This window comes from Mirounga leonina, unplaced genomic scaffold (genome assembly GCF_011800145.1).
Source record: "Mirounga leonina isolate KUSES-001 unplaced genomic scaffold, KU_Mleo_1.0 Mir_115, whole genome shotgun sequence".
NCBI lineage: Eukaryota > Metazoa > Chordata > Mammalia > Carnivora > Phocidae > Mirounga > Mirounga leonina.
The window spans coordinates 34,381,186-34,400,685 of record NW_023270268.1 but is presented as its reverse complement, the minus strand read 5'-3'; the positions used below and the strand labels follow the sequence as shown (position 1 = coordinate 34,400,685).

At 36.6% G+C, this 19,500-nt stretch overlaps 1 protein-coding gene across 4 annotated transcripts in view; it reads left to right on the top strand.

Moving 5' to 3' along the window:
* PIK3CB (phosphatidylinositol-4,5-bisphosphate 3-kinase catalytic subunit beta) overlaps nucleotides 1-19,500 on the top strand; it is a 204,230-nt gene that overhangs the window by 93,225 nt on the left and 91,505 nt on the right. For all 4 annotated transcript variants that reach the window (XM_034995741.1, XM_034995764.1, XM_034995750.1 and 1 more), the window contains 3 exons: nucleotides 6,241-6,464; nucleotides 15,896-16,075; nucleotides 19,290-19,460. In XM_034995741.1, the coding sequence (XP_034851632.1) occupies nucleotides 6,241-6,464; nucleotides 15,896-16,075; nucleotides 19,290-19,460 (575 nt within the window). The remainder of the gene's footprint in view (nucleotides 1-6,240; nucleotides 6,465-15,895; nucleotides 16,076-19,289; nucleotides 19,461-19,500) is intronic.

Genomic DNA, 19,500 nt, shown 5'->3' with positions numbered 1-19,500 from the left:
TGTTGTTTTCATTTTTATTTTATTTTATTTTTTAAGAGACTTGACATTTAAATACAAAACCAAACAATCCACTGGAGGTTTTTGGATTTGGATTCGCCTCTTGTATTGATTAAATTCACTCTTATAAGATAATATAGTACCATTCCATTTAGTATTATAAGTATCTTCAAGATAACCTAGTATCATCCCCTCTAAAAACCATGTGCTGTAAGATTGCATTCTTTGATCTTGACCTGTAGTTATTTGGGCTAACTAATGATTACAAATGCAGGGCTACATTCTTCCCTCTGAGTATTTAGAACAGAACCTTGTTGATTTACTGAATGACAGCCTAGTATGTATTTCTTTCTCTTTTCTTTTCTCTTTTTTTAAGTAGGGTCCATGCTGGGCCTGCCAATGCCAGGTTTGAACTCACAACCCTGAGATCAAGACCTGAGCTGAGATTAAGAGTCAGATACCTAACAGACTGAGCCACCCAGGTACCCAGACAGCCTAGTATTTAAAAAGGTTTGATTACTTCAAAGGATAGCTTGTTTGCTTTAGGCAGTAATTTTTTACCGCTTCAGTAAGTTTGTAATTACTTACAAGATTTTTTCTTTCTTTTTTTTGTTTTTTTAAATTTTATTTTTTTTTATTTTTAAGTAATCTCCACACCCTGCATGGGGCTTGAACTCACAACCCTGAGATCAAGAGTCACATGCTCCACTGACTGAGCCATCCAGGAGCCCCCACAATTTTCTTACATATTAATGGCCTCACTAGAAAGCATTCCTTTCCATTTGCTAGAACTCCAAAGATTTTTTTGATAAATTTTAAATTCTCCATTACAAAAAGTCTCTCCTTTGTTTGAATTGAAGAATATATGGAAAAGTAAAAAAGAATAATCAATCACTTACAGTCTTATTGAAGACAAGAATATCCACTGATAATATTGAGATATAGTTCTTTCCAAGTGGCTTTGTATGTGTGTATGAAATATATAGCTTTTATGTTTCCCTGCTGATGGAAGGAAGTAGACCAGAACCACACTGATTGTTAAATATTTGATAACCCAAAAGGTTAGCACCACAGAGAGAGCTAACTTTTGTCAGGATATAGGTATCTTTTTGAGATGTACCATGTTTTCAAAACTTAGATCACTGCACTGTCTTCTAGTTGTGATCTTCCAAAAATATGGGCTCATTAGCCACTGTTATCTCTACATGAACTTGGCAGATTTAGCAAATAAAAATATACTAGATGCAAATATGGGATATACTTAATGATAAAAATCATTCATTGTTTATCTAAAATTCAAATAGAATTGGGCATGCTGTTTTTTTTATTTGGCGACCATGACTTTACCTTGCCACAGTGCAGGGGTAATACGTATATACATATATATAAATTGAATTTTTATTTCTATAAGCAGTGTGACCATACTTCGTTCTGTACCATAAAGTTTATTATATACAGATTTTTAATGCAGTGTGCCCTGCAATTTGAATGATCAAGATGCAAGCTGTGTTTTATATTAAATTGAACAGTTTATGGGGCACCTGGGTGGCTCAGTTGGTTAAGCATCTGCCTTCGGCTCAGGTCATGATCCCCGGATCCTGGGATCAAGCCCCACATTGGGCTCCCTGCTCAGTGGGGAGCCTGCTTCTCCGCAGCTCTCCATGCTTGTGCTTGCTCTGTCTCTCTGTCAAATAAATAAGTAAAATCTTAAAAAAAATAAATTGAACAGTTTATAAACTCTAAACTATAAATTGTACTTTAGATTTTCAGCATTTCTAGAAAACCTGGTGTTAATGATCATATACACAGATTCAAGTGTTAACATGCATTTAGGAAGTTGAGTAAGTCTGTTTTAATATTTTAGAATGAATTTTCACTTTAGGTACCTAACAAGTCAGTTTTTGCAGTTGCTAATTTGTATGTGATGACTACAACCGGGACTTGGTGAGGTCATGCCTCTTGGTAAAACAATAAACAATTATTTCAGTTTAACTTCAGGAACAAGTTTGCTGCCTCCTCCTCTCCAAAGAAAACAATAGAACCTTTACAGATGTAACTGCCCTGGTGGGTCTAAAAATACCTTTTCCTGAATGATGATGTGTCTGATCATTTTATTTTTTATTTACAGAGCTTCTGTTCGGCCTCTGATTATGCTCCGTAGTGAAGGTCACCCCTTCAAATACCTATTAGTAAATCTTGATCAGAGGATTTTTTTCAGCATCCTGAAAAAAAAAAATTGGAAAACTCCCTTATTTTTTCCCTGACCTATATAAAGTTGTGTTATATTTTAAAGTGAAGGAAATATAGAGTCTGCATGATTTTAACACTATCTTTAATGTGAAGAAATTATTCACTCAATACCTTTTTTTAAGATGTTATTTACTTATTTATTTATTTAATTCAGAGAGAGAGCGAGAGCACACAAGCAAGGGAAGTGGCAGGGAGAGGGAGAAGCAGGCTCCCTGCTGGGAGTCAGATGTGGGGCTCAATCCCAGGACCCCGGGACCGTGACCTGAGCGAAAGGCAGATGGGTAAGCAACTGAACCATCCAGGCGCCCCCACTCAGTACTTTTTTTATGTGAAAAAATTATATTTGGGGCACCTGGTTGCTCAGCTGGTTAAACATCTCACTTTTGATCTCAGCTCAGGTCTTGATCTCAGGGTCGTGAGTTCAAGCCTTGAGTTGGGCTCCATGCCGGGTGGGATTCCTACTTAAAAAAAAAAATTATATTTGACTGTAAATGATACAATATTTTTATCTTAAAATTTGCTATCAAATTTTCTTATCAGAAGGTATGTAGAAATTAACTAGGTTGAAAATTAAATTACTTGACCTAATTGTTTTGTTTGTTTATTTTTTAAGTAATCTCTACATCCACCGTGGGGCTTGACCTCACAACCTGGAGGTTAAGAGTTGCATGCTCTTCCGATTGAGCTAGCCAGGCACCCCCCTAATTTCTTATTTTTGGCGACGTTTCTATTTTTAAGAAATCTTTGTAATGGTTTCTAAATTCAAGTTTTATTTATTTATTTTTAAGATTTTTTTTTTTAAATTTATTTATTTGAGACAGAGAGAACGAGAGAGAGACAGCACATGAGAGGGGGGAGGGTCAGAGGGAGAAGCAGGCTCCCTGCCGAGCAGGGAGCCCGATGCGGGACTTGATCCAGGGACTCCAGGATCATGACCTGAGCCGAAGGCAGTCGCTTAACCAACTGAGCCACCCAGGCGCCCCTATTTATTTATTTTTAAAGTAGATTCTCAGAGATTGAGATTCAGTGAGTCTGGGATGAATTAAAGAAATCTGTACTTTTCAGTTGGTTCTAACAGTTATGTGAGCAAAGCTTCTTATTTATAATATATTGAAAAAATGACCAAAGCAGTAGCAATTGCAGTTCAACAGTATATATCAAATGTTTTTAATTGGGACTACGGCAGTGAACTCGGGTGATAATTATGGTCTTTGTCTGCTTAGAGCTCACAGTGCTGTAGGAAATAGGGATCAGCAAATAGACAATTACAATACAGTGTGTAAACTGCTATAAGTTAAGGACGTAAAATCAACTGAGAGAGGATTGGCCTTATAGAAGACACACAACTAAACTGTGCCTTCAGTGCTGATGACTAGTTGAACAGGTAGAAGGAGTTGGAAGAAGGATAATCAAATGGGAATGGCATGTGTGAAGAATGGCCTATTCAAGGAATAAAAGTAATTGGTTATGGTTTGCGTCAAGGGACAGCTAGGATAAGCAGGAAGATGAGAGAGGCAACCAGCTTCAGAGTATGTGGAGCCATTCAGGCCATATTAAGAATTAGAGACTGATTCCTAAGAGCAAATGGGAAGCTCTTGAAGGGATTTAAGTGGTGGAGTAACATGATCAGATTACATTTATAAAGATTATTCAAATTGTAAAATGAGAATGGATCAGAAAGATTAAGACTGGGAATAGAGAAATTAGTGAAAAACTGATGTAATAATCCAGGGGAGGGATGGTGATGGCCAGGATTAGATTAATGGCTGCAGGAAGTAGGAGGAGTAGACAGAGTTGAGAAACATTTAGAAAGTAGATTAGATAGGGGCACCTGGGTGGCTCAGTTGTTGGGCATCTGCCTTCGGTTCGGGTCATGATCCCAGAGTCCTGGGATCAAGTCCCACATCGGGCTCCTTGCTTGGCAGGAAGCCTGCTTCTCCCTCTCCCACTCCCCCTGCTTGTGTTCCCTCTCTCGCTGTGTCTCTCTCTGTCAAATAAATAAATAAAATCTTAAAAAAAAAAAAGAAAGTAGATTAGATAGACTTTTACTAGATAAAGGGAGATAAAGAGTGTGATTTTTGTTAAATGTACTAGGTACTCATTCTCCTTTCCTTACCTGTAATACCTATGTCTGTGGGTAGAAATAGTTTCAACAGTGCTAGGGAAGAGGCTCCAAAATGCCTTCACTAGTCTGCATAAGTTACACTTCCTTCATAGCTGATTTAGAGTATGTATTTCCATTCCAGATCTAAAACTACCCAGGAAATCATAATGTACCCTCAAGATTTTAACTTTGCTGTATTATGCAACTTAAACATTTTTATTTTTCTTTATTTAATGCCACAATTGATTCTAATATTTATTTATTAAAGATTTTTATTTGAGGGGGGAGGGGTAGAGCAAGAGGGAGAAAGTCTTTTTTTTTTTAAGATTTTTTATTCATTTGTGAGAGAGAGAGCGATCATAAGCAGGGGGAAAGGCAGAGGGAGAGGGAGAAGCAGATACCGCTGCTGAGCTGGGAGCTGACATGTGGGGCTCAATCCCAGGACCTGGAGATCATGACCCAAGCCGAAGGCAGATGCTTAACCATCTGAGCCACCCAGGCGCCCCAGAGAGAAAGAGTCTTAAGCAGTCTCCATGCTGAGTGCAGAGGCAGACGTGGGGCTCGATCTCACGACCCTGAGATCATGACCTCAGCCAAAACCAAGAGTTGGATGCTTGACCGACTGAGCCTCCCAGGAGCCCCTAAACATCAGTTAAAAGAATGAGAGCTGACACTGGAAAGTCTCCTCAATACATGCACAGTATTGATGTAGTTTTGGAGTGTTGCTGGGATTCAGAGCCCATGGCCAAGAAAGAATTCTTGAGACATCTTCAGTGCAAAAAGGTGGTTTTATTAAACATGCGGACAGGACCTGTGGGCAGAAAGAGCTGTACTGGGGTCATGAGGTGTGGCCAGTTTGAATAATCTTTAAATTAAAATGTTTGCACTGGGTGTTATGCACAAACAATGAATCATGGAACACTATATCAAAAACTAATGATGTAATGTATAGTAATTAACATAACAAAAAATTAAAAAAAATAAAATGTTTGCTAATCTCACAGTTAAAAGTTAATGTATGTAGGGACGCCTGGGTGGCTCAGTCGTTGAGCGTCTGCCTTCGGCTCAGATCATGATCCCAGGGTCCTGGGATCGAGCCCCACGTCGGGCTTCCTGCTCTGTGGGAAGCCTGCTTCTCCCTCTCCCACTCCCCCTGCTTGTGTTCCCTCTCTCGCTGTGTCTCTCTCTGTCAAATAAATAAATAAAATATTAAAAAAAAAAAAGTTTATGTATAAAAATTTCTGCATGTTCATTTATTGTAGATTTCAGGAATTATTTATTAGGATAATGGTAAGTTTATGAAAAGGTTGCTATATTTAGTTGTCTTCATGGTAGAAGTTCATAATTAAGTACAACAAAATAATTTTTTGAGATTTTTGATTAATTGATATAACCATTGTTAAAATCACAGGGAATTGGAAGTTTAATCTATAAAATTTAAATTTACTGAGTTTTAAGTTAAGTAATAGCTTATATTTTAAGCTTATATTTTAATAGCTTATATTTTAATTTAAAAGTTTTCAGATTCTTAGGCTTTCTCAGATATATCAGATGTGATTTACTTGGCTTTTAAAGAAAAACTGGATATTTTATATGTGGTTTTAAAGTGTGTACTATTTCAGTGATTATCTTTATAAAACTGGTACCCAACTACATTCTTTAAAGGTTTCAGGTTTGTCTTCTTTAGAAATCTTAATTATATGTTCATCTTCTGTACATGAAATTTGTTATTTTTTCTGGATAGTCTTTCGATCTTTCATAATATTTTCCTGCCCAGTTTTGTTTGCGTGATAAAAACCACATATCCAATATATTTGGTCGAATATATTTTGTATTCTCTTGTATTATTATTAGCTACTCAAAATGACACATTAAAAAATTTTGTTTAGGTCTACATGAATTTGATGCACTGAAGGATCCCGAAGTGAATGAATTCCGAATAAAAATGCGCAAATTCAGTGAGGAAAAGATTCAGTCGCTTGTGGGATTGTCTTGGATGGATTGGCTAAAGCAGACATATCCACCAGAACATGAACCATCAATCCTTGAAAACTTAGAAGATAAACTTTATGGAGGAAAGCTCATTGTGGCTGTTCATTTTGAAAATTGTCAGGTAGTATTATGTTATTTAAGAAATACATTGTAATAAATCTGTGGTTTTTACCTGAATGCAGCACCAGTCTAGAGGAGATAGCTGGTAAATGTTATTACAGAGAGCATTTTTAGATTTAAAGATGGAAATAAATTTAGGATTACGTATAACAATCAGAAGTGACACATCTTTTGCACCTGTATGATTTTGTGATGCAGTGATGTATTAGTCTAGATCAGGGTTGGAAAACTGCAGTTTTTGAATGGTATGTATGTATTTATGTTATTTATTTAACTATTTTTAAATTTTATTTAAAATCAATTAATTAACATATAGTGTATTATTAGTTTCTGGGTTTTATATTTTAAAGGGATGTAAAAAAAACTCATGGAATTTTTAAAAGATGGAAAGAGAAAGGAAGAGAGAGAGAGAGGAGGGAAGGAAGGGATGGAGGGAGGGAGGAAGGAATGTGTCACAGGTTGTCAGCAAAGCCTGGTTGTTTACAGAAAAAGATTGCCAACCCCAGTCTAGATAATGTTCTTTAGTGTAGATGTTTTGTTTTCTCATTTGATTTTTCTCTTGTATATAAAATGAAAGGTTTGATCAAATGATCTCTTTTTTCCCATATTCTTATATGTGCATTCTGTGAATATGTATTTAAGTGGTGATATGGATATGGGCATTATATTTGAGTGTATTTACAGTCTATACCTGAATGGTCACAGCTATTTTACAAACCAGATTATGATACTGCCTTTGTATCTAGTGTGGTCATTTTATCATCTAGGATCTAGCTTTAGAATTATGGTAGGAGTTCAAGGATATTTTGTGTTCTTCAATTACTGTGATAACGATAATGACATAAACCATTTCAGTAGCCATTCTATATTGAGCACTTTACCATGCCAAGAACTATGAAAGGTATTTTTAATATATTTTCCACCTTTAAAACAACTCCAAAAAATGTTATCATCCCTATTTTACAGTGAAGAAAATGAAAGGGAGAGAAGTTTTTCTTTTTCTTTCTTTTTTTTTTTTTTTTTTGCTGCCAGTCCTTAGAGCTGGTCCGTGGTAGAGACAGGATTTTATCCAGGTGTCTCAGTTTTATTCACTTCTGTCTCCTTTCCAACAGTGTGTTTCTAAATATTTGTAAGAACAAATGCAAAAGAAGGAAAGAAGGAGCCGGCCTTCTGGCATTTTACAAAGGAGGTTTATCTAGGTTAAAAAATAAAAATAAAAAAAATATTTGTTGCTCTCTCCCGAGGTGTGTTGAGACTAAAGTTCAGCTTAAATCAAGATTTGGATATTATAAAGTCTCAAGATCAAATTTAAAATACTATTTAGGGAATTCTGCAGTGTTGGAAGAGGTGGAATGGGCAATTTTACCACTGAAAGGTGACTAGCATTCAACTTGAAAACACTGGCTCAGGGCAATTTGCCCATCTAGGTCAGTCTGCATTTCATTACATATGGGTCAGATCTCTACTGAATATACACGTTTTAATGTAATCATCATTGTAACAAAGTATATGTGAAAATAAATGTTTTGAAGTTAGAAGAGAAACGGAGATACTGTGAAATCTTACTGGATTCCAAGCAGTCATAGAATTTTCCCCCAAATTCTTTTATTTATTTACTTTTAGTTTTTTAAAAAAGGTATTTTAATCACCTAGTTATCAGCATGACAAGTGCACTCCTTAATCCCTGTCACCTCTTTCACCCATCCCCCTACTCACCTCCCCTCTGGTAACCATCAGTTTGTTCTCTGTAGTTAAGATTTCCTTTCTTGGTTTGTCTCTCTCTGCAGGTTTCTTTAGGTCTAAAATGAGTGTCTTATAGGCAGCATATAGATGGGTCTTGTTTTTTTTTATCCACTCTGTCACCCTACGTCTTTTGATTAGATTGTTTAGTCTGTTTACCTTCAATGTATTTGGATATATATGTATTTATTGCCATATTAATACCTGCTGTGTGGTTGTTAAGATTTTCTCTGATCCTTTCTTGTCCTTCTCTGTTTCATAGTTTGCTGGTTTTCTTCAGTGATACAGTTGGATTTCTTTCTCTTTATTCTTTGCATATTTATTAGCGGTTTTTGATTTGTGTTACCATTAGGTTTGTATATAACCTCTTCTGCATATAGCATCTATTAAGTTGATGGTTATTTAGGTTTGAGCCCATCCTTTATTACTCTCCTTCCCATGTTTTAGGTGTACATTGTCATATTTTATATTCTTTTGTTTTGTGAGTTCCTTGACTGATATTTTACAAAAATATTCATTACTGTTTTTGTGTTTCCTACCTTCATACTTTCACTTTTGGTCTTTCCTTTCCACTGAAAGAGTCTTCTGTGTAGTATTTCTTGCATTGCTGGTTTAATAGTCACAAACTCCTTTAGTTTTTCTTTGAGAAACTTTTTTTTTTTTGAAGATTATTTATTTGACAGAGAGAGACAGTGAGAGAGGGAACACAAGCAGGGGGAGTGGGAGAGGGAGAAGCAGGCTTCCTGCTGAGCAGAGAGCCCAATGTGGAGCTCGATCCCAGGACCCTGGGATCATGACCTGAGCCGAAGGCATATGCTTAACGACTGAGCCACCCAGGTGCCCCATGTCTGAGAAACTCTTTATCTCTCCTTTTATTCTGAGTGATAGCCTTGCTGGATAGAGTATTCTTGACTGCAGGTTTCTCCCATTCAGCAGTTTGAAAATATCCTTCCACTCCTTTTGGCCTGCAAAGTTTCTGTTGAAAAATTAGCTCATAGCCTTATGGTGTTTCTTTTGTATGTAACTGTCTTCTTGTGTCTCTCTGCTCTTAATATTTTTTATTTATTTCTATATTTTGCCATTTTAATTATAATATGTCTTTGTGTGGGTCTGCTTTTGTTGTTTTTGTTGGGGGTTCTCTGTGCCTCCTCCATCTGGGTATGTTCCCTTCCCCAAATTAGGGAAGTTTTCAGCTATTATTTCTTCAAATAAATTCTCTGCCCCTCTTCTCTGTCTTCTTCTGGGATTCCTATAATGCAAATGTTATTACTTTTGATGGAATTATTATGTTCCCTAAGTCTGTTATTGTTTAATATAATACTTTTTTCTCTTTTATTCATCTTGATTATTTTCCATTACTCTCTCTTCTAGGTTATTTGTTCCTCTGCTTCTTCCATCAAACATGTTTCTTATTTTGTTTATTGAGCCTTTTATGTATGCTATATTTTTCTTATTCTCTGTATTAATGGTCTCACTGATGTTCTCTACTCTTTTCTTATGTCTGGTTAGTATCCTTATGATCATTGCTTTAAATTCTCCATTAGGCATGTTACTTATATTTGTTTTGCTTAAATCTCTGGCCTTGGCCTGTTCTTTCATTTGGGACAAATTCCTCTGTCTTCTCATTTTGTCTAAGTCTCTGTGCCTGTTTCTCCATGTGTCAAGAAAGTCAGCTACATCTTCTGTTCTTGTGAGTAATGGCCTTATGCAGAAGAGGTCCTGTAGTACTCTGCAGTGTAGTGTTCCCTGTTCCTCATGGCCTGGTGCTTCTAGTAACATCTCTATTGTGTGCTGAGTGGTCTCTGCTATTGTGTCCTGGACACTTTATCCTTCAGGTCAATAGTCTGCAGAGGCTTTGTTTGCCTGTTGTGGGCAGTGTTTGGTCCAGGGCCTGAATGTGGTGCATTTTAACTAGATGTGTTCTGGTCTGCTTATGAAATGAGATCTGTTGCATTGCCACCAGAACCGAGGCCTCACAAAACTCCTGGGTCGGGAGACATGAGACATGTTGCTGTCAGGGGTTTGGGCTAGTCCTCTGGGTGAGGAGGCATGCTGTGGTGGGACCGAGGCAAGCATGACTGGGAAGGATGGATCCACAAGAGTGTGGGGGCAGGGCTTGGTGTAAGCAAGTTACATGTGAGTGCCAGTGCTGTGTTCATTCCCTCAGGTGGTTCTGTGTTTATGCTGAGGGATAGGGAAGGAAAATGGCGCCAGGCAGTTCCTTTTTTTCCCCCATGGGGTTTCTCTGTAAGGGCTACCTCTCTGGAACTCCTGCCCTGAGTTGAGCAAATATCTTCCCCTCTGTGCACTTTAGGCCCTCTAAAGATCTCTGTTTCCATGCTATTTCCGTGGGCTGTTTGTTCCACCTTGTTTCTAATCCCTCCGGGCTCTCCCTGAACCAAGTCCACTAACTGCAGAATTGCAGACTTTAAGCCCCACTGGTTGCAAGAACTTGTGAAATCGGGCCGTCTTTTCTTGCTGGTTGCGCTGTGGACTCCTTTTTCCCTTGGGCTTCTCTGTGTGCTAGTTTGTCTCTTGTTCTTCTGCACTGTAGCAGCTCCCTTTGTACTGCACAGGCCATGATCTGTTTCTCCTCTAAGTCTCATCTCTGCAATTCCCTCCTTCTTCTTTGTGGCTTCTTCTCTACCTTTAGTTGTGGAGTTTGTTCTACCAGTCTTCAGATTCATTTCTGGGTATTTAATTTAGGAGGATTTGATAATTATTTATTGTATTCATGGGACTAGGTGATCTTCTTCTCTTCCTATTCTGCTGTCATCTTCCCCTCCAACAGTCATAGACTTTAATGCTGAAAGTAGTTTGAAGATCATCTAGTCAGATTCTTTCTATAATAAATCTTTTCACCATCCCTTATATAGTGTAGTATCTCTGACCAAAATACATTCAGTACTCGGGGAAGCACTCGGCCTTCTGAAGTAGCATGCTTTCAATTTGGCAAGCACATACTTAAATTTTGATATAAAATATATTTAAAAATTCAAACTAGCCTTTTATGACTTCTGCCCCTGTGGTTGTCCTTTTACCCATTCAGTCTTCTCTTTATTATACATGTCAAATATTCAGATAGTTGAGATACAGCTATCATAACTCTCCTTAGTTTACTTTTCTTTTAGCTGAGCATTTCCCTGGGGATTAAAAAGTTCCTAGTTTTGTATTGTATAGACTAGTAAAATTATTAAGTTATTAAAGAAATTTGGAAAGCCACATAGAGCTTATTGCTCTTTGTTTACGCAACTAAGACCATTTTAAAAAAAAACAAATTTGGTGCCTGGCTGGCTCAGTCGGTAGAGCATGCAACTCTTGATCTCAGGGTTGTGAGTTCGAGCCCCACATTGGGTGTAGAAATTACTTACAAATAAGATCTTTAAAAAGAAATAAAAATAAAACCTCAGATTCATTGTTATTACCAGTACTATTTCGTAAGTGAATAAATATTTCACCAACAAAAAATAAGAATGATGATATCAGAATAAAGGATGATTAGCATACTGATACATGCATTTTTTTTGCCCTTCCGACTTATATAAAATATTCATTTTGCCATTTCATCATTACTGCTAATGACCAACATTAGGAAGCAGTATGTAGGAACACTAAACATGAGATGAAGTATAACAAAGTACTCATAGGTTAAAAAATGGTTTTACAGGATAGTTAGGGGGCAATATAGACAGTAGTTTCTATGAAAAATGTGAAATTTTAGATGACCACATTGTCCATATCATCTAGCTTAGATTAGGGCTCTTAAGACTTAGCAAGATAAATATAATCATGGAACTATCATGTTTCAGTTTTGAAGAACATTAGTCCCAGCAGCCAGACCAGAGAGGAGTCATTTTTAATTCCAAGAGTCATAATTTGTTAAGGATACCAATAAACCTGAGGATCACTTTCAAACCTGTGTTTTTTTAACCTCAGCCAGCATAAGTTATATGAAATAATAGTATCAATTAAGGGAGAGGGGCACATGGCATTTGAAATAGTCTCCTGTGTGTTAGGGAACAGGGCGGGTTGTGAAGAAGGAAGAAGGAGGTGGAGACTATACTTTTGGGGAATTTCAGAGAATATATCAGAAGCACGGGCAGAAATGTGAGAAACAGTGAAGCCCATACAGTAAAACTATGAAGAGTAAGTATTTCTTCGCCTGTGTAGACATTATCTGAATATCTGATATAGATGTAGTCACAAATGAACTGTATACCTTCCTGCTAAACAGAAGTTTCTGTCCCATCCATATGCGTGTCTTTGTTGGGTAGTCTCTCATGCAGCTGTTCGTAAGCATTGAGCAAAACAATGCAAGTTGACTCCTCAGGAAAATTACAGGTCTTTTAAAGGTGCAATATTTTGTGAAGTATTTAAGAGAGATGTTGGAAAATTGCTTGATACAGGAAAAACCAGTTGAGTTCTGACCAAGTCAGCCCAATTAACGGTTTATGTGAAGAAAATTAACATGGGTGATGAGACACACCAGTAGTTCTTCAGAAGACTTGAATGTAATCATCATGATATTATGATTGGTCTTTAAAGGAAAGTTTCGAGCTCTTGGTACTATATACAGTTCCATTATGCAGATGTACAGTTGACCCTTGAAAAATGAGTGCCAACCCCTCCATATCCAGAAATCCACATAAAACTTTTGACCCCCACAAAACTTTCCTCCTACTAATAGCCTCCCACTGACTGTAAGTCTTACTGATTTATCATAAATAGTTGATAAACACATATTTGTTATGTGTTGTATACTGTATTTTTATAATAATGTAAGCTGGGGGAAGAAAATGTTATTAAAATCATAAGGAAGAGAAAATACATTTATGGTATTATCCTGTATTTATTAAAAAAATCCATGTAATTAAGTGGACCCACGCAGTTCAAACCCATGTTGCTCAAGTGTCAACTGTATTTCCATTGTCTCAGTTGCATCTCTCTAAGAAATGATGATGAGGAATGTCTTTCACATACTTATGAACCATTCATATTTCTGTTGTGTTTGTTTTTTGTCTATTTTAAAATTGTGTCATGTGTGTCTTGCTGATTTGTATAAGTTCTTGGTATTTGGGGGTTAGTGAATCTTTGTCATTCATATGTGTTGGGAATGTGTTCTCCCTTTGTGTGGCTTATCTTTCTTATTCTTTGTTTTGCTAGTTTTATTTTGCTTGCTTTTTATCCTCAAATTCTAGTCAGTGTTCAGATTTTCTCAGTTGTTGTGTTATACACATGTATACACACACAGCATATCAAGTTCAACATTGCTTTGTATGAAATAACATCAATTTATGTATTTCTATTAGATATAAACCTAGAAACAGAATTGGTGAGTCATGGGTGTATGTGTGTAATCGGCTTTTAAAAGATAATGCCAAACAGTTTTTCTTTCTTTCTTTTTTTTTTAAAGATTTATTTATTTTGAGAGAGAGCGCACGCGCGCGAGCATGCTTGCACAAGCAGGAGGGGCAGAGGGAGAGGGAGAGAGAATTCCAAGTAGACTCTGGCTGAGTGCAGGGGCTCAGTGTGAGGCTCAATCTCATGACCTTGAAATCCCGAACTGAGCTGAAACCAAGAGTCGGTTCCTTAACCGACTCCGTCCCCTCAGGTGCCCCCCAAACAGTTTTTCAAATTTATATTCCTACCAAAAATATTTTCAGTTTAGTTTCTTCACATCTATGCTAACACTTGATATTGTCAAATTTAAAAAATCTTTTAAAATTTGCCATGTTTCTTTTCATTGAGTTTTAAATTTCACTTAATGTGTTTTATTTCTTGGAGTTCTCTTTGATTATTCTTCAGATATATTTGCTCTTTATTAATTTTCAAACTACCTTTAATTCTTGACACACATTAACTAAACTTGTTTTATTTTCTGAGTATTACTTGTAATATCTGCAGTTTTTCAAGCCCAGTTCTGATTTCTGGTCTTTTTTGTAAGTTCTTGCTATCTGATAATGAGTGTGTCCTCTAGTTTTGTATTTCTAAAAAGTTTATTTATGGGGGCGCCTGGGTGGCTCCATCAGTTAAGCGTTTGCCTTCCGCTCAGGTCATGATCCCAGGGTCCTGAGATCGAGCCCCGCATCAGGCTCCTTGCTCTGCAGGGAGCCTGCTTCTCCCTCTCCTCCCCACTTGTACTGTCTCACTGTCTCTCCTTCTCTCTGTCTCTCAAATAATAAATAAATAAATAAATAAATAAATAGTTTATGAAATAGAGAGTAAATGGGAACTTTAAATAATTTTATGATATATTAAGGAGTATAAGGCCTTATTATTCAGACCTGTGCTGTTTAAATGGAGTAGCCATTAGCCACATATGTACATTAATTTTAAATTTAAATTAGTTAAACTAAGTAAAATTAAAATTCAGTTCTTCACATTAGCCACATATCAAATTTCTCAAGAACCACTGTGGCTAAGAGGATGTTGCATTGGACATTCCATTTTTAAAGAGTTTTATTGGGTAGCACTGCTTTAGACAGTTATGACCATTTGTGTTATGTTAAAAAAAGTATCATATCTCTTTGTGACTCTCTTTTTAAAGGTAGATTATTTTCTAAGGTAGATGAAGGTTTTGAGGTGGATAGTGCAAGGAAATTAAATAAGAAGCTGTATTGCTCTTTAGGAGAAAGATGAAGAATTGCTGAAGTAGAAGAGTGTTATTGGAGATGGAGAGGAGGTGACAGTTGGCAACCCAAGGATATGAGATCATTGGTATCTTATTGGGAAGTGAGACTTCTCAAATGACTCTGTGGATCCTGGCTCATATGCTTTGATGCATATTGCACCAACTCATATAGAAAATTAGGAAAAAAAGGGTAAAAAAACGAGAGAAAATAGATTGGAACACCCAGTAAATTTAGGTTTAAAATGTTGGAATTTGAAGTACCTTGTGGAAAAGGGAGATGACTTAACTTAGTGGAAATAGTGCAGAAGCAATCTCCAGTCAGTACGAATTTTTTAACAATCACAGCCAGGGTAGCAGTTGGCTGCTTTAGGAGATAGTGAATTTTCTTAAATTCTTGGTATGTGATCATATGGTGGGAAATAATTTTGCTAGATTATGAGAAGTTTCAGATGTTAAGTAATCTTTAATATCTGTACATTTGGGATTTATGATGAGCAGATTTGATAATATTCAATCCTGACTATATCCTCGTTTTGTATTAATGAAAGCTTCTTTGTTTCTTTTTCCATGTTTATAAAATTGGACTGAATTGTTCAGTTACAATTTAGTTGTTATATAGATCTCTTCTTACTAGTGACAACATAAAATTCTTAGTATGGACTACATTTGAACAACTACAGGTATTTTGGTATCTTTTTTAAAGAAAATATTAAAAATATAAAGATATTCACTGAGAAATGTATTTGATCAACTCTCTGGTGGTAAACTTTCGTTAAATATACACTTTAGTTAAATATGAATCTTACCTGTGGGATCTGTAGCACTTTGTATAGTGTAAGATGACTTGCAGATTACCAGAAATCTTAATTTGTTGTGGACATATTATATTTAGAAAATAGGAAAATGTACTGGAATGTTAAATGTAAAGTGTATACATATGTAATATATATATGTACATATTATGTATGGCTATATACAATATAGTAATAAGTATAAATGTAAAGAGTGGGTTTTTTCAGCACAAATATAAAATTGCTCCTTTTTTCTATCCCCCTTTTTAGGATGTGTTTAGCTTTCAAATATCTCCTAATATGAATCCTATCAAAATAAATGAACTGGCAATCCAAAAACGTTTGACTATTCATGGGAAAGAAGATGAAGTTAGTCCCTATGACTATGTGTTGCAAGTCAGTGGGAGAGTAGAATATGTCTTTGGTGATCACCCACTCATTCAGTTCCAGGTATGTGTATTAACTATCAATTTTCCAGAGAAGGGTGTGTGTGTGTGTGTGTGCACGCGCATGTGTGTATTTAACAATTTAAATTTCTGATAAAAATGTATTGTTATAGTCAAGTATTTAGAACCTACAGAAAATTGTACAAAATTAAATAATAGATACTCATAATTCTACCCACCTCTGAGATAACTATTGTTAAAATTTTGGCATGTTTTTGTTGTTTACTTGCAGTTATACATATATATATTTTTGGCATAATGATTATATATTTAATGTATGTATCTAAATGTTTCCTTTCTACTTTTTTGGTTGTTTCAGTGTTATATCATCATTTCCTGTGGCATAATGAATTATTTTTTATTTTTTAAAGATTTTATTTATTTATTCGACAGAGAGAGACACAGTGAGAGAGGGAACACAAGTCGGGGGGGTGGGAGAGGGAGAAGCAGGCTTCCCGCAGAACCGGGAGCCCGATGTGGGGCTTGATCCCAGGATCCCAGGATCATGACCCAAGCCAAAGGCAGATGCTTAATGACTGAGCCACCCAGGCTCCCCTCTTTTTTATTTTTTAAAGCTTTTATTTATTTGCGAGAGAGAGAGTGCACAAGGCGGGGGGGCAGAAGGAGATGGAGAAGCAGACTCCCTGAGCAGGGAGCTGAGCAGGGAGCTAGACGAGGGTCTCAATCTCAGGACCCTGGGATCATGACCTGAGCTGAAAGCAGATGCTTATCCGACTGAGCCACCCAGGCACCCCGGCATAATGAATTCTTCATAAAATTTGCTAATGCCTTCTATGTTATCATATAAACATAATAATTAGGTAGGAAATATTCTGGGGGAAGTAAAATACAAGATTTTTATTAAATGGTTACTAATTAAATTGTATAAAAACTTATTTGTGATTATCCGTTAACAAGGTCTTACACATTTTCATTGTGAATTAGAAAACTTCAGTTTCAGTCTAACATTTTATATGTATAATTGCCTTTCCCTCTGCTTTTTGTTACTTCCATATATGGTAGAAAGTTTGTAAGCATAAGGTCTGACCATCCTCAAAAGCTTTCCTCCATCTTTGACATACATATTTCCATGCAGTCATGATTTCCTTGAGTATAGTGCCTCAGATTGTTTTTGGAGTAAAGTGGAGTTTAAATAAGGTAAGTGAGGGGCGCCTGGGTGGCTCAGTTGGTTAAATGGCTGCCTTTGGCTCAGGTCATGATCCCAGGGTCCTGGGATCCAGCCCTGCGTCAGGCTCCCTGCTTGGCGGGGAGCCTGCTTCTCCTCCCCTGCTTGTGTGCTCTCTTTCTCTGTCAAATAAATAAATAAAATCTTAAATAAATAAATAAATAAAGTAAGTAAATGCAGTTTAACACCCCTCCCCCACCATGAAGTGTGCTATTTATCAGATAGATCCTGGCTTTGCCTTTAAGAAACTTGAAGATATTTTTGTTGAAATTACATTTGGAGACTAAAAAATGGTCATTGCATAAAGAATAAAGGCTAAATGCCAAGTTAGAGGTAAATAGTAACAGGATTTTAGAAAAATATGTCAGTACTCTTGTTTTTTATTGTTTTGTTTTAAGCAAGGATACAGGCATGCCATATATTAAGTGATGGCTGACAATAAGGAGCTGTGATTTTTTTTTAATCTTAATTAGTGGAGGGCATATTATTTTGCCACAACTAGGGTTTGTGGGGTTTTTTGTTTGTTTGTTTTTTAGGATTTGTTATTATAAAGAAAATTAAAGGCTTGTATACGTTTTGTACAGGGTCATAGGAGAGAGAAAGTATACCATGTAGGTAAAGGAATGTGAAGGAAGTATAATGATACATATTTCATAGTGAAAAACTTTTGATTGACTATATTTATCATAATATGTAACTCCTTACAGACCATTCTGGAATTTTTTTTTATATATATATATTTTTTTTTGATTTTTATTTATTTATTTGACAGAGAGAGAGACAGCGAGAGAGGGAACACAAGCAGGGGGTGTTGGAGAGGGAGAAGCAGGCTCCCTGCGGAGCAAGGAGCCTGATGTGGGACTCGATCCCAGGACCCTGGGATCATGACCTGAGCCGAAGGCAGTTGCCTAACTGACTGAGCCACCCAGGCGCCCATTCTGGAATTTTTTAAAATTTCAACAAAAAAGTATTTTGTGGTTCTGAATTGAATATAATATGTTCAATCTATATAGGAAATTTATTCTTCTGAGGAAATATTAAATTTCTTTCTATTCAGTTTGTTAGGCATCCCCGGTAATGTGAATAACCACCCCTTTTCTTATATGCCTTTGGAGAGTCATTCTGGTCTCATGGAAGTAAAGCAGAGTATCAAGCTAAGATGGCCAGTATGTTTTTGCAAGGGAGATAGTAATGCTTGTCTTCTGGAGCCCTGTTCTGTAAAGGTACCAGGTCTGCCTCAGGGATCCATGGGAAATTCTAAGATGACCACCTCAGGATGTGAAGAAATGGCCACATACGTACTACATGTCCACTTTTCCTGACTGATTGGTCAAAGCTTGCACTGTGATATCACAGTCTTTACCAATCAAGTCCCACCCTTAGAAAGGTGAGCCAGTTGGTCAAAATGTTAGGTATTAAGAGCAAAGAGAAGGCAAAACATCTAGACTGAGGTATATATTTCTTAAAGGTTTAGCAAAAAAAAAAAAAGGTAGATTTAAAGATACCAGCTATAAAGATGCCAGGTATGTAACTTAGCTCTTCTGACTTTTAGTTCTTTCATCTATTAAAGGGAGGAAAATCTCTCTTATAGTGTTGTTAGGAAAATTAGCTATAAATATAAAAAGCAGCTAGTTCTTAGGTACTTAGATGTTCAATTAATGGTGGCTATTTTATATTGTGATTTTAATTTCTCATATTCTTGACATTAGTTAAGATATTTTCATAGTACATTGGTATAGTGGTGTTCATTTAATATTATTCTTATGTCGATTTAAGTATTTGCTTGAAATCTTTTTTTTTTTTTTTTTTAAGATTTATTTATTTGACAGAAAGAGACACAGTGGGAGAGGGAACACAAGCAGGGGGAGTGGGAGAGGGAGAAGCAGGCTCTCTGTGGAGCAGGGAGCCTGATGCGGGCCTCTATCCCAGGCCCCTGGGACCATGACCTGAGCCGAAGGCAGATGCTTAACGACTGAGCCACCCAGGCACCCCTGCTTGAAAATCTTTACCTTATTCTTTCTTGCCACTGTAGTATATCCGGAACTGTGTAATGAATAGGACCTTGCCCCATTTTATGCTTGTGGAATGTTTCAAGATCAAGAAGATGTATGAACAGGAAATGATTGCCATAGAGGCTGCCATAAATCGAAATTCATCAAACCTTCCTCTTCCTTTACCACCAAAGAAAATGCGAATTATTTCTGTAAGTTTCATGTGTGAACCTTTGGTAACCCAGAAAGCAT